Source organism: Drosophila albomicans, chromosome 2R (assembly GCF_009650485.2).
Source record: "Drosophila albomicans strain 15112-1751.03 chromosome 2R, ASM965048v2, whole genome shotgun sequence".
NCBI lineage: Eukaryota > Metazoa > Arthropoda > Insecta > Diptera > Drosophilidae > Drosophila > Drosophila albomicans.
Genome location: NC_047631.2, coordinates 18,945,536 through 18,969,550, shown reverse-complemented (window position 1 = coordinate 18,969,550; position 24,015 = coordinate 18,945,536). Strand labels below are relative to the sequence as shown.

The 24,015-nt window shown below is 40.8% G+C and overlaps 1 protein-coding gene across 1 annotated transcript; it reads right to left on the bottom strand.

Annotated features, from left to right (window-relative positions):
• Positions 1-1,458: 1,458 nt before the first annotated feature.
• Positions 1,459-11,680, bottom strand: LOC117575388 (muscle segmentation homeobox). Its single transcript, XM_034259563.2, has 2 exons — positions 10,354-11,680; positions 1,459-2,751 (listed from the first exon to the last, which is right to left on the bottom strand). The coding sequence occupies exons 1-2, from the start codon at positions 11,633-11,635 to the stop codon at positions 2,414-2,416; spliced, it is 1,620 nt and encodes a 539-aa protein (XP_034115454.1). The 5' UTR covers positions 11,636-11,680; the 3' UTR covers positions 1,459-2,413.
• Between the last annotated feature and the right edge of the window lie 12,335 nt (positions 11,681-24,015).

Below are 24,015 nucleotides of genomic sequence, written 5' to 3'. Positions count from 1 at the left end.
ATTGAACGCATGAGGACACATTCACGTATAAATATTTATAAATGAGCGCGTTTGCAACTGCTAACAAATGGCAAATAAATCAAAGTAACAAAATTGTTTGACATGCTGAAAGAGAGCGAATGAGCAAGTGAGAGAGAGACAGAGATAGAGAGAGCTGGGCAACATTTTCGTTGCGACGCGTTATTTCCATTTGTAATTAAATTAATTGGGGCTTAATTCAGCGCGATAACGATTGACGCTCGCTCAATTGTCAACAACGAATAAATAAATAAGCTCAAGCAATTAGACATTAGTTGACTATGAGATACCCTGTGACTACTTCTAGTTAGATTAAACATTAAATCCACTAATTATATTAAAGTTTTCAGAGCTACAAAATATATTTACAATATTATAAAACCCATTTAAGTTTACTTTATAATCGGTATTCATGTGTTGCAAGTGCTCAAAGTCTGTTATTGAACCCGTCTGACACTCGACAAATCGTATAGAAATAAAAATTACAATTTGATAATCACTCAATTCAATGGAAGAAGCTGCTTCTGAGGCTCTCGGGTGAATGACGAGCATGATAATAAATATGATAATGACAGCGAACGACTGATAATGAGGATGAGCACATCTGTGTTTAACCTCCACTTAGTTGCCAGAGATCGGACGGCAAATAGTCGAGTAAACAAGAATACGCATACGCCATGTTCACCCGCCACTTCCCCCATAGCCCCCATCGCCTGATTAATTAAATATTAATTGATCGTTGATAAGCACGCGCTGGCGCTTTTGCTTCTTCGCCTTTTCGCACTTAACTGAAAGATTGTGAAATTCAGGCGATTGAATTTACACGCAATTAAGCATCAACATCAGCAGCATCAGCAATTATTGAATCTATATAACACGTACTACATAAAGTCACTTTTCAATCGTTTTGCGATAAACAAAAGTGATGTAATCGTTCTGCATGTCGTAAGTTATTCAAATATGCATCTTACACAATTAGTTCGACACACTAATATTAAGTATACGCAGATTGAGTAATTCCGTTGCCCAACCCAGTCCACAAAAGGGACTTTGTCAAGTCGGGTTCGTTGATTATTAGCTATAATTGCGCCTGATCAGCAATCAATCATACAACACCCATTCGTCTAGCTTGACTTTTAACGTACCTCACGACTGAAAAACAAACTTTGCACATGCTGAAAATATGTTCTTTATATAGTTCAGTTCAAAACAAATTTCTTATCAGATCTGGCTAATTCCGACAAACAAATTGCTTCGAAAGGTTGTGTGAATTCATTCAAACCTGCAAATCTGAGTGCTTACATCATTCAGAAATAGACGAGCTATATTATCATATATATACACAACATGTATATTTTTATGAGATCGGGGCAAAAATATTCTTAGTTTGTTGCTATGCAATTAAATAAAAGAAGATTCGTTTTAAATTTTTCGTATAATTATATATTTTCGGTTGATTTTTTGTTGATTTTTTTAATGTTTTTTTTTTTTTTGAGATTTTTTCTGGGGATTTTTTTGTTTTATGATTTAAGTGTAAACAACTACAGAGGATTAACACTATATGGTAGTATTTAATATGAATGTATGAGCTATATATTTATATAGGGTTGTGTATTATATATTAGGTTTAATGTATAATTAACGGCATAGTTATAGCTGATTTTTAGTTAAGTTCCTTAAAGGTATTTTTTAAATACATGCGTTTTTTTCTTGTTTCGTTTAACTAGACTTAATATAAAATACAATACAATCAAATATCATTTACGGCTTAAGCTTGGATCGATTTTCATTTTATATGTTTATTGACTTGAGTTTCACAAATAAATTAATGAATTACGATGTCATTGCGCTCGTTTTTGTTTTTGTTTTTTTTTCTTGTTTTGTTTGTTTGTAATTTAAATATTTTTGAAATTCTATACAGTAGTTTAGTTGCAACAATTCTTAAACGCAAATTGGCTTTTAAGAATTCTTGATTAGGTTTACATGCTAATTTTATGTACAATTAGGAAACATTTTTCGCTTGCTTTTGCTTTGATATTTACAGAGTTCGCTATCGAAACGTTCTCCCTCTTACTCTCATTCTCTCTCTCTATTCGTCTTCGCTTTCCATTGCATCTCTTCTTTTTCACTATGCTTACAGTATTTACAGAGTGCATTTTAAACAACATTTGGAAGTATCGTAAAATAAAATGCGCTAACATCACAGCAAAATTTTGGGGTTTTTTTTTCTTTACTTTAAGCAAGCACGTCTCTTTCTTTCTTTGTTAGGGGGCGTGCTGGCAGCTGGGGCCGAGGGCGTGGCTCAGTTATTTGGTTGAAGTTCTGGCTGTTTTTTTTCTTTGTTGTATTTTTTGCTGGCGTGTTACTTTGGAGCGCACACCAACTTGGCCGCTACTTATCCCAGATGCATCAGACTCGGATGAAAGTAACCGGCCATTGCCCACTGTGCACCCGGCGCCCCGCGTCCCAGAGCCGCCATTTTGATCTTCTCGATTTCCGCTTCCTGCAGTCGCTTGGCTTTGGCGCGTCGATTCTGAAACCAAATTTTCACCTGCGTCTCGGTGAGACGCAACGATGAGGAGAATTCGGCACGCTCCGCAATGCTGAGATATTGCTTCTCTCGGAACTTCTTTTCCAGCGAGAGCAGCTGCTGTGTGGTGAAGGGAGTGCGGGGTTTGCGGTTGGGTTTATGTTTGCGCAGATTGCACTTGATGCGTGGTGGTTCATTGGCATCTAAAATGATAGAGAGAGAGAGTGGAAAAGTGTTGATTAGTTTCATGTTGATTACGTGATTAGTTTCGTGTCATTTGAGGCCAATTAAAAGCAACTAAATCCGCAAAGATTTGCATACAATTGAAACAGCGAATGAGATGCTGTCAACTGCTGTCTGTCCGTCTGTCTGTCTGTCCTTGGCCTTGTCACTGCTAAAAGCGGCAGCAGCAGTCGACGGCACAGGCAACGGCAACGTCTACAGCAAACGGTAATTACTCCTTTAAGTGGCCAATAAATTTGCTGTCTAAACTATTTGTCAGACAAAGCAGCAGTTGCGCAGTCGCATTGGAAGTTGCAGCAACAGCGACGGGAAATGCAATGTCCCCAGTTCGATTCTCTCGCTCTCGCTTTCTTGGACTGTCTCTTTCTCTCTCTGGCGGACTGGTAAAACAATTTTAATTTGGGCATTTTGTTTTGGCAAACAAAGACCAAGACAACAGCCGACGAGGATAAAAAACAAAAAACACAAAACAAAACGAAGCAAAAGCAAAAAACGTGCATGCCTTATAAAGCAGCCGCTGAAGTTGGGCGAAGGGAGGGATCAGGCAGGGATCGGGGAGGGAGAGAGGATTCTGGAGGGCAGATGCAGCTGCTGGTTCATCGTGCGCCTGTGGCATTCGCTTGGAGTGTTGTTAATGAAAGTAATGAGCTTGCCATGGAGCTGCCAGCGCCAAGCCACAAAGATGCAAATGGCATTTTAAAGATGCATCCCCGGGTCAGTCAGCAGCAGCAGGCAACCCGTATCGTATCCGTACTTGATCGTCAGTCGCCAGTGTCTCAACTCGGATGTCTGAAGGCGCACAGGCACGCGTAATTTATGGAGCATTTTGTTTAGCCGACAAACTGAGCAAACGAAGACATCGTTCAGCAGCAGGGAAATCAAATTGAAGAGCCAAGCCAAATGATATGCAACGCTTTAATTTTACGCATAATTACACAAATTGAAATTGCCGAGTGACAAACCAAAAATTGTTGTGTAGTAATTGCTTTTTATGCATTGCCAAACGATGCATTAAACGACAACAATGGAAAAGGACAGAGGAATTTTGTATATTGTAAATCTCTTAATATTCCCAGGCAGCCAGATTCGAGTTGGAATTCTAGACAACGCGTCTGGCAGCGCATTATAAGTTGCAACAGTTTCTCACACACTCACACACACACTCACATTTATTTTGTGGCACATTATGTCCGAGCGATAAACAAATAAATGTCAACTGAAAACATGTGTCCAGTCCTAAAACTAATAATCATCGATTTCGGACGGTTGCATTTGCATCTGGGAAACGAAGTTGGGGCTGATCAGCTCATTAAGTAATTAGTGTGACATGTCAGAGTTATGTTAATGCCCCAAGCTCGATCGTACAGATTGGGCGCTTATCTCCCCAGATGCTGTTATTGTTGTTGTTGTTGTTGTTGCTGCATCAATAATATGCATATAATTTCATTATATTTCTGTATGTGTTGGTTGTATATTGAATGCAGTCTCTCGTAAAAGCGTTTTGTATGGCCTAACAAGGTGAAACGAAATGTGAAAACCCGAGATAAAGACGATGATCATCATCATCATCGTCAACAGCAGCAGCATCATCATCATGATCATGATGCGCCCCAGCAGCACTGAGAAATTTGTTACAGACTCCAAGACGACGACAACGACGACGACGTCGCATTGCATCTATAAATATACATAAATATATATTGTATATTCTGTTGTTTCTGTTTTTTTCATATGTAGGTATATTTATTGTTGTTGTCGCTCTTGTTGTGATGGCCATAAATTAGTTGCCAAATTAGCATATAAACGATGCGGTCAAGTTTTACAGCTTTGGCTGCTTTTGTCACATGCCTTTAACTCGCCTCATAAAAATAATCATTTCTATAATATCCGAATCTCGCACTCTCTCCCGATCGTCGCTCTCTCTCTCTCTCTCTCTCTCTCTGGCTCTCGACTAGTTATACGTATTTGCAGTCTTTTGCATTTATTTCAAAATTAATTGCTCATTTGTCGCTAAATTGCTGGAATGGGGTTTCGGTTTCCATTGCAGGCCAAAGCAAAGCAAAAGAAAAAAAAACGAAGTAAAACTAAAGCAAGTGGAATTGAATAGCTTCGTTTATCCACCTCCCGCCTCTACGTTGTTGCCGGATCAACTAAGCCAATGGCTTCGGCTGCCTGTTGCACAAATAACCTGCAACAGATCCAACTGAGAAGAGAAGAGAAGTAGAAGAGGGGAAGGCGACCACGCACGTCCAAACCAGAGTGCGAGACTTGTTTTCGCCTTTTTGTGCTTTTATAGGCATTGTTGTTGCCATTGTTGTTGCTCGTTGCTGCTGCTGCTGCTGCATGTTGCCGTTGCTGTGGCTGTGACTGTGGCTGGGGCAATACGTCGCCAGCGTCGCCATCGCCACATCGCCATTGCCGCTGCCGCTGGCAGTGCAAATACATGCCACAAACGCCAATTGTGACATTTAGCCTATGTTTGTAATGGATTTTCAATTAATTTGAGTTCTCCGGTGTATTGTAGACGACGACATATAAGACTCGATCAGCAACAACAGCAACAGCAGCAGCGACAACGGCAAACAGCAATTGTGAAATTTACGCGTATATCGTATCGTATCGCGATATAGAGGCCTCTCTATGTCTCTATGGCCATGCTCGATACGACACGACAACGGTGACAACGCTTGGATTGATTTGCGCTGCAAATTGGTGGCAATTAATTCTTCATTAAAGCGTTTTCGCATAGCCAAATAGGCAGCAACAACGACAGGGCAACCAGACGGACAGACAGACGGACAGACCGCCAGACGGACAGACACAGGTTTGTGTAGTGAAAATCATTTTGCAATCGATTGGAGTAAAAATCGAGTCAAATGGTTCGGTTTAATGCAATTACACGCTTACGGTCAAACGGCCACTGCTATGGGGATAGAGCTGCTCTCTGTCTGCCTCTGCTGATTGGAGCAGCTGATTTCATAATGAAGGATTTTAATTAGCACCAAATACGTAGGTGGAGAAGCATGCAATTGATCATGATGATGTTGATGATCGCAGTGAAACGTTTAATTGGAATTGACCTGCATCAATCAGTCTAACTTGAATACCCTATTCTTATGTCGCGCAGTATTTTCTAATTTGTAAACCTGATTAGTGAGCCTCTTCCTTTTCCACTCCGCTGCTCCGCTCCACATTAGAGCCTATTAATTAGCAAAGAGCGTGTTAAAACCGGCTGCCTTAGATAAGTCTGAGAACTGGGCGCGATCAGTGGACAAATCTTGTCGCATTGCATGTTGGCCCCAAGTTGTCCAGCGCGAACACTTGCAATGTGGAATGTGGAGGCATTGAGGTGCATATTTTAATCAGCAATGGCTGCCTCTGTGCAAGATAAGCGACGATAACGAGTCGAGGGAGGGGGAGGGAGAGGTGAGAGCAGTTCATGTGGGTTGGGCACACGATGCCTTAAACACGCAGCTTCTGCTGCCCACTTTTACTTTAATTACTCAGCTGTATACACACACAAAGAGAGCGAAAGAGATAGACAGAGAGAGAGCGAGCGCCACAGTGAGTCAAATTAGTTGAACTACCAATTGTCTACAAACATTTAGCAAATGTTTGCCGTTGTCTGGCAACATGTGTCTACAGTATATGAAATAACCAAATGTCTGCGCCAGCAACACCTTGCGGCACCACATATGCAAGTCATTGGCAGACACCCCTCGTGCCCCCCTCTCTGACTCTCCCCACTTCACACTCTTTGCCCCGTGGCTTTTGTCTGGCCTGGTAATTTAATGCAAATAAATTTTATTTACCAAAACATACATCAAAATGTCTGCGCCAGCACACCTCAACCCAGTGGCCTCCCTCCCCGCTCTGCTTTTCCCCTCTGCTCTGCAGTGCATGGCATGCAACTATGTGTGTGTGTGTGTGTGTGTATTTAGTACAGCTTATGCACGTTAGATGGCGTGCAGAATGCAAATATTATTTTAGCTTTTGGCTTTTGGCGTCTTCGCTTGGGGCCTCTTGCGAATGGTGTTAAAACGCATGCAAACTCCCCGCTCTCCCCGCTCTCCCCTCCTACTCGTCTCTCTACTCTTTTCACCTCTTTTGCCCAGCAGCAGCCCAGCCGTCGGCTGTCGCCGTCTGTCAACGTTTAAATTGCTGCCTGGCTGCAAATAAAAATTGCGTGCTTAGGTGGGCGTAGCTGACATGCCACACCTACCAGTTTGCCAGTTGTGGCTCTCTCTCTCTCTCTCTATCTCATTCCCACAGATTGTATGTGTTTGTGTGTGTGTGTATTCTGCTGCTGCTTCTGTTGTTTGTGTTTATGCAATGACTCCCAAGTTGTTGCTCGTTTGTTCAGCTTGAAAATTAATTTCTATAATGGCTGCCAAGAATTGCAGCTGCATTAGCAAAAAAAAAAAAACAAAAAAAAGAAACAAGAGAAATCCCCCCTCTTAACCCTTTGCCTACACTCCTTTGCCATAAAGTACGTGACTTGCCTGCGCTTTGCAATTAGTTAAATTATGAAGCCAACGCCGAAGGCATTTTAACTGCACGTAAATGTAAATCAATTGCCATGGCCCTCAACAGCAAAAGCATAAACCCATGACGAAGGCATCTTCTTCCAATGGCCTCACACAACGTTGCAACACCACCTGTGTGTGTTCTGTGCTCCCTAATCGCAGGCGCATTTAAGATGCCAGCCTGTGGTATTTCCCATTTAATTGAATCAGCCATGAAGCAAACATGAAACTAGCGCCGCTGATAAGCAGACCGAAGGGCTACCGTTCTTGGCCAGTTAAAGATACATTTAAAGATACAGATACATTTGGAGAGACAAAGATACTTTGCGTTTGAACAGCCTCAAAAAGGCACTAAGTACCTAACACTTGACATAATGCGACTGCAGATAGCGGCACAGGTCACACAGCGAGTGAAAGAGAGGGAGTTGTAGAGTAGAGAGAGAGGGAGAGTTGAAGGCAACCTGCTGCGCTAATGAGACCTGCTGAGGATGAGACTTCGAATACGAAAAAAACAGCTGCCAAAATGAAATAAAGTTGTACACAGCAAGCAGAAGTATCTGTGTATGTGTGTGTGTGTGTGTGTGTATCTGTGTGTGAGTGGAGCTGCAGTTGACAGCAAATGACAAAATAAGCGGCAAATGTTTGAAATAGTTTTTTGTTCTTGATCTTGTTGTTGTTGTTGTGGCTGCTGCTGTCAGTTTAAAGACAATTTGAATGGGCTCTTTAAGCGAGCTAATAAAGTGTGGATAGCTGATGACTGAATGACAGCAATTTCCATAGTAGCTATAAGAAAGGAAATGAACTGTAGTAAACTACAAATACTTTGAACAAATTATGAAAATATTTTGATAATAAATAACTATTAGCTCATTTCTTACTTAATATGAGAGCAATTCACACAGTAGCAAATAAGAACAGAAATATAGTTTCTTAAACTAAAAAATTTTTAAGTAAGCAAACTTACTAAATATGCAATAATTTGTTAACTATGGAAAACACTAACTAATTATATTATTAATTGTTGTTTACTTACTAATTTCCAATGAGTAACTGTTAGCTCAATTTCCAATTCAATATTTATTTACAGCTGCTTTCATGACTGCTCCTATGTTAATTATCGGATAACAACAAAAAAAGAGCTAATGTTGAATGTTGAAAGTGGCGCCTCTCATGGGCGTCTGAGCGTTGACAGCTTTATAAAACAATGCAACACAGAGCAAAAAGAACAGCAGCAGCAACAACTTGTTATTGTTGCTGGACGGAAATGCAAAGTTCGCGATAGGTTTTTTGCCCCTTTGGCAAATGGTAAAGTTCACATGTCTGTCAGCCGTCGGAGTTTTTAGGGTCTTTTTTTTCCATCTAGTCTATGTCCTGAATTGCAACAAGGTGTGACCAACAGCAAGAGTTGCAAGTAAGTGTTGCAAGCGCTTGGTCAGTGTTTTTCTTGCTGGAAAATGCTAAAGAAAAGTGTGAACTGTGCATGCAGATTACAAATCAGACCAGACCTGTCAGACTCGCTTCAATTAGTCTGGCTAGTCAGTTTAGTCAGATATATGATCATATACCATATAACACAAGTACTACTTGTATAATTTGTGGCATATTGGGGGGCTGACATAGACCGGAAAACACCAAAAAAAAAAAAACAAAAAAAAAAGCCAATGCAATAATGAATAAGCAGACGCGACAATTGAGTTAAATCAAAACCGACGCGAACAATAACAAGAACAACAACAACAACAGTAAATGATAATAATGATGTTGTGTGGATTATTGTTCATTGCAATCAAGAGCATTTCATTGTTTTATTTAAAGCGACGGAATAATTGCCACGCACTTTGACTACAGCCACCAGACAGAGCGAAAGAGAGACAGCAGTGTGTGAGAGAGAGGGCAGGGGTGAAGGCAATAGCCCCACAACAGGGAGGGAGGAAGGGAAAAGGCAAAGGTTGAGCACCCGCAGCTTCGATGGCCGCCAATGGCAGCCATTATCGCAAATGCTGTCGACAATTGAGGCGCGGGTCAGTTAAATTCAATTAAACTAACAAAATGGAGACAACAATCTATTGATACAGCTTATTGACTGTGCTGTGTATAAGTGACTAACTGTAAAGATATTTCCCAAAATAACTCAATTCACTCTGAAGCCAATTACACTGTTTCATTGTATTTGTGGAAATGCTTGTTTAAGTTGTTAATATCAATTAACATCGAATGAATTGAATAGATACAGACACTGAATTTATTTATGAATATAACTAAATTTATAGATTAAAGTATTTGGATTTACAGAAGCAATTATACTATTAACTCAACTGAATTGCTAGTGACTCCTAACTAAATATTCTCTGAAGCTGCTCTTTATAGAAGTTATTTCAATAAATTACTAATACATTGTTGTAATTATTGAGACAGAAGTTTGTTTTGAAAATAACTTAACAACAACTCTGAGACATAATTTATACTTAGAGTGGAATATTGGAATTTTAATTGACAATCACAATTGAATCAACTAAATTGCTAATGATTTTTTTTACTTTTTATTATTACTTTAAATTTTCGTAAGTGAATTTAAGTGCTATCTAGAAATATTGGATCGAATTTTCCAGTTTTTAAAGTCAATAAAAATATTAATTGATAATTGAAATAGAATTTCTACACTTTAGAAAATACTGATAACTAGAATGTTATAATTAAGTAAGCAAATTGTAATTGTTTTGTTTTGGAAATTGTGCGAAAATCAAATTTGTTGAAATGCTTGATTTATGAAAACTTTCCATAACATTTTAAAATGCTTCCCAAACTGTTTGTTTGCTATTCAAAATAAAAGAGACATAAAACACTATACTAACATATACATATGTATGTATGTAGTTTAGTTCTTTAGACTGACGAAAGCAAACTAATTAAATATTTGCTCAAATTATTGCGACTACATATTTGACTATTGTCAGTTGTTGTGCTATTTAATTGATTGCAAGTTGACACACATTCTAAAAGAGTAGTTGAATTTGTAATTTTTATATCGATGCTTACCTCCTCCGAATCCCTGTCCCGGGAACAGACCCGGCGGTCCAAAAGGCGGCATTTGACGAGCTCCCGGCCAAGGGACTCCGCCTCCCATGCCGCCCCAGGCGACGGCAGCGGCGAGAGCTGTGAATGGCGTCGGTCTGATGGGCACATGACCGCTGGCGGCCAATGCAGCTGGCGAGAGAATCGAGGCGCCCATTTGTCCAGCACCTGGACCAGAGCCAGGCGCGGCACCATGCGAACTTTCGAGGGATTTGCTGCTGCTGTCGAGTCCGTCGGGTGTGGAGCGTGGCGAATCATCCGCATTCATGTCCTCAATGTCCACAATCGAATCCTCCTCCTCATCATGCTCACCACCCTCATGCTCGTGCAGCATATCATCATCATACTCCAACTCCGAGTCCGTGTGACTGCTGCCACCGAGCGGCGAATGTCGCTCGTTCTTGGCGGGCGTGGAGCTGGCGCCAATTGCATGCGTTACGGGTGTGGAGCTGGGCGTTGAGCTGGCCGAGGCGGAGGCGGGCGGGGAGCTGGCACGGGCATCGGCTTGCGCCTGAGCCTGACGCAGTTGCGCCATCGCGAGCTGCTGCTGCTGATGCTGTTGCTGCTGTTGTTGGGCGTGCGCTGCTGCCGCCGCATGCGCTGCATGCAGCAAGTGGGCGTGATGGGCTACGGCGGCGGGATGAAATGCATGCGTGGGCGGCACTGTGGGCACAACGGCGGGCGGAGGCGGTGGCGGTGTGCCCGCTGCACTGCTCTGCGAGATGGGCGATGTGGCTGCGGAGCTGGAGAGATTCGTGGGCGCATCGCTGGCATTTGGAGTGCGGGGTCGTGTGTCCGCCAGCAGCGAGGCAACACTGAAATTGCTCAGCCTGGAGCTGCTCTTGTGCAGATGATGGGGCGCCGGATGCACTGCAGCCAGCTGCAATGCTTGCTGATGTTGCTGTTGTTGTTGCTGTTGATGTTGCTGCTGCTGCTGTTGCTGCTGTTGTTGCTGCTGGTGTTGGGCCAGCAAGTGTTGCTGATGGGCGAGCAGCAGTGCCGACGGCGATGTGGGACTCGACAGCGGATGCAGTGCAGCGCTGCCGGCGGTGGAGGTCAGCGTGTTGCTGCTGTTGCTGTTGCTGCTGCCGGAGCTGCTGCTCAGCGTTGTGGTTGGCGGCACCGTCGGGCTGGTCATCGTTTGACGCAGTCCAGTCACTGTCATGCTCTTGCTCCTGCTGCTGATGCTGCTGCTGTTTGTGCTCCTTGCTGCTGTTGTTGTCGCGTTGCTGGACAACTTTAACATAAAGCCAGCGATATCAAATGCGTTTTCTGTTATTGTTGTTGTTGTTGTTGTTAATTGTTGTTGTTGTTGTTGTTAAAACATTGCACTGTCAAAAAGTGCGCGCGAGTTCAAATTGGCACTTGGCGGGTCGCTCAGTAAAAATATGTGTTGTTAATTTGTTTTGATTATCTTTTAATTAATTCGCTCGTTCATCACACAAACACACTCACTAACACATACACTGTCTCACACACACACACGCACGCACGCGTTCTGCTGTATGCGATGTTGCGTTTCTGGCGTTTCAAATTCACGTTGTGCGACTTCTCGTCGGCGGCTCTGAAAAACAAACTCGAGAGAGAGACACGTCCTCTTGAGATCACGTCTGTTCTACAACTGAACGCTGACGGCAGCGCAACCACAGCTGCGCAGTCACAGCCAACTGCTGCAGCACACACACACGCACGCACACACACACACACACACACACGCGCGTAGAAACCTGCTTGGTGTATTTAGCTGGTGGTGGTGGCTGTTGCTGCTGAAAACCGGCTGCTCTCGCTGCTCTCTTGCGCTTTCGCTCACACGCGTTGGGCCGCCGCATACAGCGACACCATTTTTATTGGCCTAACTGTTTCGGTTATGCTCTCTCGCACAGCAGCAGTTTGTTAGCTCTGCTTGTTGTTGTTGTCGTTTTTTTCTTATTTACCTTTTGTTGTGTTTCTTGCGCCGCCTTCTTTTCAGCCGCCGTTTCGTTTCCAGTGTGGTGAGTTTTGCAGTGTGCAGTGTGCTGTGCGAGAGCGAGACGTCGCTCTCTCTGTCTGTTTGCTGTCGCATTCGCACGCCTAATTATTATTGAATAATTCAATCTTCAAAGCGTTTTTGCTGCGCGTATTAGCATTTTATAACAAGCAGCGGCAGCAGCAGCCACCGCAGCCACAACCGTCGCTTGTCCATTTCCACTTTGGATATTTCTTTTGCTTTTTTTCTTTTTTTTTTTTTGTCGTCTGTTTTTGTTTTTTTTTTTTGCTCAGCTGCTGCTGCTGCTGTTGTTGTTGTCCCCCTTATGCGTCGTCTCGCTCTGACACGTCGCAGCTTCCACATTCATGACTTCATTTGCCTGCCGCTGCCGCTTGCCGCTTCTTATTAAATTCTGCTGTCAACGTAATTGGCGGCAGCGTCGTCGTCGTCGTCGCGCTGTCTGCTTGTGCTTTTCGAGTCTCGCTTCTTCGCTACTCTGGCTCTTGCGAGTTTTTCCGACATTGGCGCAAGGGAAAATTTAATTGGTGCTCCAAGCGGGCGCACGCGGCGTATGAGCAATCAGCTAATAAATGTCGCATCGCAGCCCCGAATAACAATCTAACTAGCAGTCTGTGTATGTAAATTATCTACCAGTCTTTCTTTCTGTTCGTCTCTATGTAAACACAAATAATAAACAATAAGCCCATCATTATGATGATGAAAAGCTCATTCGTTGACGACGACGGAATCTTATCACACAGCTGCAATCTCGGCCAGGAAATTATGTTTTTTATGCGTCTTCTTTGGCTTTCCTTTGCCAGTCACAATTTATGTCCACGGCATACACCTCAAAGATAAACCATAAAATTCTTATCGTTACGCATAAATCGAGTAGCCAGCATGGCAAATCAATCAAACGTAAATCTTCTTTAAAAAAAAATATGCAGCATCCCGAAAAAATGAAGCATTCTTTCCTCCTCTCCAACTTCTTGTCACTTTGAAAACACAGCCCATTCCATGAGGGGCGGGCGACAACAAAAGGTTTCGCCAGGATAAGCCAAAACTTTTGGGGTTCATTATATTTCATAAATGGCACAAAAGCCATCTCTTTTGCACACTGTCTCTCCGCCCTCTCTCTCTGTCTCTTTCTGCTTATAATTTTATTCTACAAATTAAACTCATTTTAAGGATTATTATGTGAAAATTGTTTGCTCCAAAAAGTTTCGCCAGTCATTGTTGTAGCTGTATTGTCTGCGCAGGGAGACTTTCATGGGGTTGTTAATTTTTGGGGGCTGCTTGGGGTTAATGATGGGAAAGAGCGGATTTTTCTCGTTGTGGGAGTTTACATATTTAATGAAGCTGCTAAGAAATAATCAGCTCAATTAGAGCAAAAGTGAATAAGGTAGTTCACATTGAAATTTACGTGATTCTCTTTGCGATTCTCAACCATACGAATACAAATTGAAAAAATTTGTATTCAGCCAATTGGAATTTTAATATAATTCATAGCTAGCCATATATAGTATATGCTGATTAATTAGCATTTTCTCAAAAGATACAAATTGAGTTAAAATAAAAACAAAACCTAGCCAACATTTTGAAAAGATCATATAGATAGGCAAAATAAATTTAATTCAGAAAAAGCAAATTTGTCGTTCATTCTTAAGGAGTATGCTCATGTTTAGCACGTGTCGCATAAATTAATTTCATTTATTAATTGATTCCAATGCAAATGTAGAAATTTCAAAATTCAAAAATGCTTGAGAATTTCCACAAATTTCTCTTTTATTGAGGCATTTCTATTTCTATATATATATAACTATATATATACTTTTCAATTTCCCAGCACAGGCCAAAACAAGCGACTGATTAAGAAATTTTTGTGAGGCTGTCAGTTAAGCGCTTCATTAAAAACCAACAATGCCGCTTTCTATTCAATTAAAAATATTTGAAATAACAAAAGACGAGTGCGATGAGGCCTCATTAATATGCTTTTCCTATACGGTTTACAGTTTGGCCGTTGGCACGAACAATTATAGCCAATTACAAATATTAATTTCTCAGACGAAACGCGTCAAGAGTTTTTATAATCTTCATCATTATTCATTGCGCTTTGAAATACGCAAATGAGACCCGCAGCCAAAACGAGGCGCAAATTAATTTTTCAATAAACATCATAATCATATACTACTTATGACTTGCGTTCCCCGCGTTTCCCCCCTTAACCATGAAGCAACTTGTACGCCTCCAACTGCCTCCAACCGCATCCAACGCGCTCAAAAGCTTTTTCTTTGCCGTCCAAAGATGAAACGACGCCGTCAGCGCAGAACGACTGCCAACAACTACAGCAACAACAACAACAGCAACAACAACGCTCAACAGTTTGGGAAGTTGGTCAGTTGATAAATGGCCGTCGCGTTGGCCGCTTGGAGCCGCGCCGCATGTAAATGTTTTGATAGTTTTTCATAATTTTTTCAATTTTTCCCATTTTATTTTTTTCAATTTTGTTGCTTGTTTGGTTGGCTGCTATTTGTGTTTGATTTTTGTTGCCCTCCCTCCTCCTCTCCATCCTCCTCCCACTGCGGGGCGGAGGCATCACAGGGAGTAATGTGTGTATGTTTTTGTGTGTGTGTGTGTGTGTGGGCGTGGGTGTGGGTGTGGATGTTGCACATTTGTGTGGGCAGTTAGCTTTTCAAATAGCCGCCGCCGTTGCCGTTGCCGCCGTCATCAATTAAACAAGATTGTTGTTTTTATGGCGCAATTAATTCATAATTAAATTGCGTAATTGCAGATGATTTACAGATGATTTTGATGAGCAGAAAGCACATTTCAGCAAATATTATCTATCAAATAATCCACATAAATGGCAATTGACAAGTAATTGAGCATTTCATTTTATTATTTTGAATAATAGATAACATACATAATAAATTGCAACAAAAATAAACCAAACTACATAATTAAAAATATTCTTTTGGAATTTGGCAGTTACTCAAATAAATTGCATGTTTGAACAAAATATGTATTTTTTAATTTATTTTCAAGTAACTTAAAACAAGAACAAGCTAGCTTTTTATTTTATTTAACAAATTTTAATGGTTTAATGAGTAATATTCCTTTGCAAATGCATTAAGAAATTTGTAAATAATTATAGTTTAATATAATTAGAAATCTAAAATATTTATTATACATTCCTACATTGAATATCAACTCCTTTTTTCATTTAATTTTTTAAATATTAAAATAATTTTTTACTTTCTACACTTAAAAATAAAATATAATAAATCAAAACTAAGTAAAAATACTTTAAGTTTGATCTTAACAACTAATTAGGCTTTTAAACCATCTAAATATTCAAAAATGCAATTCAATTAATTCTACTTTATAAAGATAATCTTTACTTTATATAATTCATTTGATATTGATGAGTTTCACACTGACGACCTTTAATTAAAACAATAAAATATTGTCGTGTCAGTCAGTTTATGCAATGGTTTTTCACAATTTTTCGTAAGAAATCACACGTACTCATTGGGCATACACATAAGGGCTTAATAAGTCAAGTTAATTAGCAGCTGGCAAAGACAATTTCGCCATCCCCTTAAATTTCCAGCTAACTGATGACATGACCGAAGTGAAATTCACACACACTTGACACTAACGGCGATAAATACGCTAAGAGAACCAGCCAAGCGCTACATAATCAAAATTTCATTATCCCTGCGATGCGTTAAATCGCTTAAACATGCTAAAAACGTTGCCAACACTCGTCCCCCCCCCCCGGAGACCAGAGTGCCAACAACCCTAAACGAATTCCCGGGACTGACGACGACGCCCCCCATTTGACGTGTTGACAGTTGAGATTTTTGGCCAGGATGGAGGATGCAGTCGAAGCTGGTGCGAAATTTACTCAATAAACGTTATTGAGCCAGAGCAAGAGTAGAGAGAGACACACAGAGGAAGAGAGAGGAAAAGAGAGGGGGAACGAGGGATCGATGAGGATGGCTTCAAGTTGGTTTTTTCCTTTTTTCGTTGGTTTGCCATGGGGTGGTTTGTGGCAGAGCCAAGTAAATAAACCAACCCCCAACACGAACACGAACACAAATACAATGCGGTTGTCAGTCAGTCATTTAGTCACAGCGGCTGTTGTGGCAATTGCGGCTGCTGCTGCACAAGAGATGTACATATAGTATAGCAGAGAATATCGTATATAGACTGCTAAACGGTTGGGTGTTTGCTAAAAGGCTGCTAGGGATTGCGACAGGAACAGGGACAGCATGGTGACAGGGAATTGGGATTGGCAGGGAGAAGAGAGGAAGGCCTCCCTGATGATGGTGTGCTCGTTTATTGAATTACATCCGCATGACTGCGCATTTAACGAGCTCTTGGGTGTCGTTTTGCTGATGGCGTAAATGTTTGCCAAACAACAAACAAATAAATAAAGTTCTGATTTGGCGCTGATTGCTTTACGGGCTCGCTCTCGGGCTCGGGCTCTGAGGGAGTTGGGCTTCAGCACACACACAGAGTACAAGGTCGGTGTTGGCGCATAGCTCATTCAATCATAGCATGCATAGAAATTGACAGTTGCCAGTTAGATAGAGACAAAAGAGAGACACAGCGCGAAAGAGAAGAGAAGAGTCACCCACAATGCTATCAACCACTTTGCTCACATAATTGCCTACACAGCGCTTGACATGCGTCCAAACTCGTTATGATTCCCTTTCACGCGGCCATTTTATTAATTTATTTTCTATTTATTCTATGCTCGTTTACTAGACAACTTCTTATCTTCATTGCCGGCATTTAATGCGATAAGCACAGGACGACGACGGCGACAACGACAACGATGCGTCGTCGTTGGCAAACAACAGGCTAGATCCTGATTCAGATTCCCATTCTCATTCCAATTCCTTGGGCACTCTTCGCATTCTATGGCAAGCAACCCTATAAAAATGTAAATCAAATAAATTTACCTAATATCAAATTTCCCCTTCGTTGCAGCAACCAACCCGAGTCCATTCTCTGCCTCGTTGCCATCTCCTTTGCCTTCCCCCCTTTTCCCTCTTGCGCCATCATCATCATCATTCACGCTCATCCTTTATCCGCTCGTTTAACAATCATTTAATAATTTAGCCTGGTAAATAACACTAACACTCAGGCGACTGGCAGCAAACGCGCCAAGGGGGAAGCTCAGTTTTGTTGGTCTGCGGATCTTTGGTTTTGGCAATGCTGCAGGCCCAGCACAGTGTGCTGAAATTTTATATTGTGAGCGATAATTTTATTATTATTATTTTTTTAATTTTTAAAAAATGTTTAATGTGTAACAAATTTAATTTAATATATATTATATCTACAGCTCACTAAGAATTTTTATAATATGTATATTTAAAAAAATTCAATATATATTAGGTACTAAATTTGAAAACTTTATTATATAAAAAATATAATTAAGAAAGAAGTTTTTATAAGTGAATGTGTTTCAAAAATAGAAGAAAAAGTATACAGAGGAATTTGTCTTCTTCTACTTAAGAGGTAAAACTGAAAGCAACGTAATATACAATAATACAAAAAAAATAAACACTTAAAATACTGCTAATGACCAAAATAGAAAATAATTTATTTAAAAACTTCTAAATTATATATTATTAATATACATACATATATATTATTAATATACATACATATATATTATTTCTATCAATATAAAGTTACAAATGTTCGCAGCATCGTATTTTAATATTGTCATTAATATTTTAAACACTTTTGAAAATAGTTTTGTTTAGCTCTTCTTTTTTGGTTTAAGTCCATTCTCTATTTTATATATTTTATATATGATACACAAACTTCAAATATCTTGAAAATTCTTTACGAATGTTGCGTGCGACCATCTTTACGGTGAAAAAAGCATAAACTGAAACAATTTTAAAAATAAGAAAAGGTTATTCTTATAGCTCTAAATTAGTACTTTAATTAGAGCTAAGAATGGTTTTGGAATTTTTTTCTGTTTTGATTTCTGTTCTGATAATTGCAAAAATTAACAAATTCGTACGTAAATTTTCATGAAAATCTAAATGTTATTCTTAAATTATAAGCCACTTTTGTCTGAATTCAAATACTCTCTTGCTCCACTGTTTTGCTGTGCGTTTAGCGTGCGTTTATCCTGCTCAGCATATTAGCTGCTATCGTGCGCCTAACCGCAACCCCCACATGGCAACCCTTGGGCAAGATGCGACTGGTGGCAGCAGGCAGCAGTAGCAGAAGTAGCAGCAGCCATGTCTGAATATGGTCTCTGGGCCGTACTTGGCTCTCGAGTCATTTAGCCATTTAACTTTGGCTTAATTCAATTTGCAATTTTTCAAAAGCCTCTGCCTCGCTTCGGATGCTGTTGATGATGATGTTGCCGGGGGGAGGTTGGCAGGGAAGTGTTGAAGTTGTTGAGGATACCCCAACCACAAACAAAGCAAGTTAGATTCAGAAGCTGAGGCTGGAGCTAAGCCTGGGGCTAGAGCGGGGGCTGAGCGGAGGCGAAGGCTGAGAGCATACGCTTTTCAAGCGTTTTTATGTGCCTTCTGGGGGTTGGTTGACTTTTGTAATTTCAGCCGGCTGCTTCCTGGCACAGGATGTGCGGTTCTGTCGCCTTTCATGTGCCTTTTAGGTCCTGTGCACATATTTACTTATGCTATATACACAAAATTTATAGGCCTTTGGTTTATTTGTCGCCGCTCGGCTAATGAATTTTGATTGCCATTGTCTTTTTGCCTCAGCATTGCGTGGGCGGAGAAGAAGGAGGAGTAGGAGGAGGCAACAGCAAATGTCTCTGTCTCAGCTGGAGAGAAGAGGAAAGGCTTACTTTGCCCGTCGGCGGCCTTTGTGCAGTTTAATTACAAGTTAATTGCGTTTTATGCTTACAAATTTTCAGCTTCCTATGGAAAGGCGCGACAGCGACAGCGACATCAGCGAAAATCAAATTAGCTAAATGTATTTATCTTGTCAATTGGCAGTTGCGATTGCAACCGCAAATGCCACTGCAACCAGGAGATTTTCCAATGCCAATCATTGAGAATCATCGAGAACATCGAACAGGCAGTCGTCAGTTCATTAGGCGAACTCAAGTTGAAGTTGAAGTTGAATGTTGAAGTTGAAAAGTTGCTAAAATGTTTACAAGTCACTTTGTGAACGCTTTCAGAAGCTGCTGCTGCTGCACTGTGAACAGACAATTCGCTTTACTGTTGTCTGCCGTGGACGACATCAATTGTTTGTTTGGCTCAGATCTCACTCACTTAGTGACTAGCCAAGCAACCAAGCAACTAACCAACCAAGCAAGCAACCAGCCAGCCAGCCAGCCAGCCATCTTCTACAACCAAATGAAGAACATTTGTTTGTCAACTGCGTAGCCCATTCGTTCATGGTGCCTGAGTTTGTTGCTTTGCACTGATTGCACTTTGCACAAGGATCTCTTGGCAGCTTCTCTGGCGGCTTCTCGCGCGACGCACATAAAGTGTCATTCCGTAGCTGCTAATTGACATCGCACACAGTCCGCCAGACTTTTGCGATCTCTGAGAAGCAGTAGCTAGCTCCACTCTTCAGTTGGTCAATTGTTCTCCCCATTGAGGCAATTTGAATGCACGCGCGGCGCGTTTATTTGCCCTAACCAAAAAAAATGGGGAATACTTGCAATGTAATAAAGACAATAAATTGAACTTTATATTATGCTAAACAAAATTTAATGTATGTAATTTAAGTTATGAAATAGAGCATTAAAAATAACTATTAAATTACGATTTATTCTTGTTAGTGTATTCAAAATTCGACTTGTTCTGCCTGCCTCTTGAGGTATTGTGATTGGGGTTTATTTATAGAGCCCGGTAGCTTTGCCACACACTCAAAGTGTCGCAGTTAATTGGCAAATGTGAGTCAAAGTTTATAGAAATCTGCCACAAACAATTGGCGTGACGGCACTTTGAAGTCATAATAGATGTATTCGAGAGCTCCAATGGCCAATGGTTCGCTACATATTGCCAGTATACAGCAACAGTTGGAAGCCACTGAAGTGCCGACTCGATTGGACTCGACGGCGACGAAGACGGCGACTGCGACGACACCTGACAATGTGATCGGACCACACTGTGCTTGGGCACTGTTGCCGTATTTGCATCGTCAATATTGACGCATGGTAGTTGGAATGGCCCGACGGAGGAACGAGAAGAGGAGGATGACGAAGATGAAGACGCAGATCGAGATGGAGATGGTGCAAATAAATCATAAATACTAAGCGCGTTGTCCATTGGCTTCGTTGTTTGGCAAAGTAATTGAGTAAGTGGCAACGGCGACAACGAAGACGACGACGGCGACGGCGGCGTCGACTTGTCATACCCATTAGCATTTGTTTGTGAAGGTGCTGCGGTTGCCGCTGTTGCCGCAGAAGCCGAAAGTCATACGGCGTAACACAAATGCCACATTAATTGTTTCAAGTTGACGGCGGTTGCTCTGCAAATATTTGCGCTTATTTTCAAGTGGCAAGATTATGACGCATTCACGCCAGCCAAGCGGCAGCAGTAACAATCAACAACCAACAGCAACTGACAACTGACTGAAAAGTGGCTCCCATCTCATATATTTGCAGAAAACTCAACCCAAAATGTGAAGGAGCGAGAGAGAGAGAGAGAGCGATTAAGATGATCTCTCCACTTGTCCACTTGTGTGTTCCAGTTTCCAGTTTCGAGTTTTCGTTTCATACGTTGCATTGCATTTTAAGGTAGAAGGTTGGCAGCTGCAGTTATTAATTGGTATTTAAAGTAGAGAATAATGTTAGCTCAAACAAAAGGACAACAGCAGTCAAGCACTTGAGACTGAGTGGCTCTCGGCTCACGGCTCACGGCTCATGGCTCATGGCTCATCCATCACCCACAGCGTCTCGAGTGGCACACACACTGTGCACACTTATGTTACTCGTCTCTTAGGTAGACCAAATTGCAATCAGTTAGCAGCTAGATGCTAGAACTTAGCAGCCAGCTGGGTTGAGACATACACACACACAAGTGCACAGAGTTTTCGACAATTGTTTCGACCCGGAACCGCAGGACACAATTTTCTTCTCTATTGGCAGTTTTATTATTTTCACACTCGAAAATAATTGCATGCTGTGAGCTTATCCCGAGCTACAGCTAGAGCTCGAGCTCAGACGCGGAGGCACCACACCCAGAAGTGCCAAGGTGCCTTGGCAGACCTCGTGGCAACTGTCGGACTGTCTGTCCAAAGTTTATGACGTTGCAATGGCAGCTGTGGCCCAAGCCTATTACCTAATGCACACAGAGCAACTAAGATTGAGAGAACGAGAATGAGACTGGGCCAAATACTTTTAGTTTGCAGCTAGCCGTTAAAACGACTGCCAAAACATTCAATAAATATGTTGGCTCATATAAATTATGGCGGCTAATGAACACGCGCGTTGTCATTTGCCCAACAATCCTAGAGATACGAGGCAGATTCACAATGAAGCGCAGTTGCATCTGCCACCGCTGCTCCACGCTTATCAACCGCCACCAATCTCTAAGATTTCCAATGAAATTTACTATATCAATAGCCGAGCGAGCACAACACAAGAAGAACCTCAAGACCCTCGACAGCCGTCGCATTTATGGGCAACGTATGGCAACGATTGTTGTTGTTGTGCTCTCTCACAAAGGGTTCCCTTCGCTGCCCTTCGCCTGATTGAAATTTGTGAGCTACTTGGCTTTATGGATTGCTAATTAATGAAACACCAAAATTAAAAAAAAAAAAAACAGAATGCTGATAGCTGAGAACGAAAGAAAGATCGAAAGTCATCAAGAGTTTAAACTGGTATTATGACATTTGTTTGATTTGAAATGGACAACTAACAAAGTGATAGATAGATCTGAAGATAGCATAGAATAACTTCATTTATTTTGTTCTAAATATCCTCAACATTCACTTCTGCTTATCATAATTGTTTTCGAAGATGTCTGATAAATTCTTTCTATCAATTTCAAAAACAAGTATAGTCAACTATTTGGTGACTTTCAGAATATATTAAATTTAATATAATAGTGTGTTGTTGCATATAATAAGCATTTAGAAAACACAACCGTATAAGTTCAGATGATGCGATAAGCAAAATAATAATAGAGTCGTTGGAATCATTAAAACGAAAACGAAAATACCTTGGAATTTTAATAGCTTTGTTTATGACTGAAATAAAATAAATTGTTAGACATAAATTTCAAACCATTAAAATAGCTGTTAAATATTTTCAACAAGTGCAATGCAAAAGTAATTCCAGTTGAATTAGCATAGTTTTTAATGTCACTTCAAATGATAAGAGCATTTTTTTTTAAATATCCTAAATGGATTATAGGTTTTTCTTTTTTTTAAATTCTCATAGATTTGCTGCGGCTTTCAACAAACTGAAAATTATTAAAGTTAAATTATCATAGTTTTCAATGTCACTTGAAGTGATTAAAAAATTATTTCAAATTTCTCAAGGGATTATAGGATTTTTAATTTCTATAGATTTGCTGCGGCTTTCAGCACACATAATAAAAAAAGAGAACAAGCCAAAAATATCTTTTAATTATGTTTCGCATTTGAACTGCAATCAATAATATTTATCCCGAACTCAGGCAGCTGTTTGAGCCCCCAGACAATGCTCAAATGGCAATCAATAGACACCTTTCCTATAAGCGCATAATGCGACGACTGCTGCACTTTGACTTCCAAATTGGCTGATCCATTGCAACAATAGACCAAATCCTACTAATCCGCTTGTAGTCTTCTAGTCTCGAGTCTCTGTTGCCTTTTTGACACTCATCAAACGGCTCAACAACTTGTGGAAACTCAAGTGCCTTCAGTGCTCGGCGTATCTTTTGCATATTGCTGTTTTTCACACAGCAAATTCTATTGAAAAAATAAACAAGGAAAAATAACAAACAATTGGCGTGTCAGCAATGTGGATGTCAAGGGAGCAGCTCTTAAAGCGAACTACTCTATGAATTTTTGTTGTTCTTGTTTTTTGATGGATTCCAAGTCGTGTCACATTGTCGTCGAGTTCATTATTAAATCATAAGAGAGTCGTCCAAGACTCTCTTGACACGTGAGTTTGGCCACACACACGCACCAGCTGGACATGACTTGGCCGAAAGTGCAAAATATTCATATGCAGATTTGGGAAAGCAGCTGCCATTATGAATATGGTAATGAATAAATGTCGTATCTGTTGGGCAAATCAATTAAGGACCATTTTCTACAATGTTCAGCTGTTGCCCCGCTTAATCTAAACATAATTGGCTTATTGCCATGTACAAAAGCCAAAAATAATGAGGGTAGACAATGCCAACATGAAACTCGCAATAAAATGTGGGGGAGGTTTTGCTCAGAAGATTCACAGATTTTCATATTCACAACGAGGCAATCAAAACAAGCAAAATGCGATGATAAACATCTCCATAATGGGCTGATTTTTGATAATGCGATGCGATGCGATACGAGGTGCCATGGCAAAAGAGATCTGAACATATGCTTTAATTGCAGCTTGTTGACTGCAATTGGCAACTGGCAACTGGCATTTGGTAAATACAACAACTGACAGGCAATTAAATTGCGACTCAAGGATACGTTTCGATGCTTGTTATGCGCTGCTTATG

Coding starts and splice junctions, on each gene's coding strand:
- LOC117575388 (XM_034259563.2), bottom strand. CDS start 11,635: ATGTTAAAGTTGTCCAGCAACGCGACAACAACAGCAGCAAGGAGCACA. Junction 2,752..10,353: donor GGGACAGGGATTCGGAGGAG/GTAAGCATCGAT, acceptor CTATCATTTTAG/ATGCCAATGAACCACCACGC.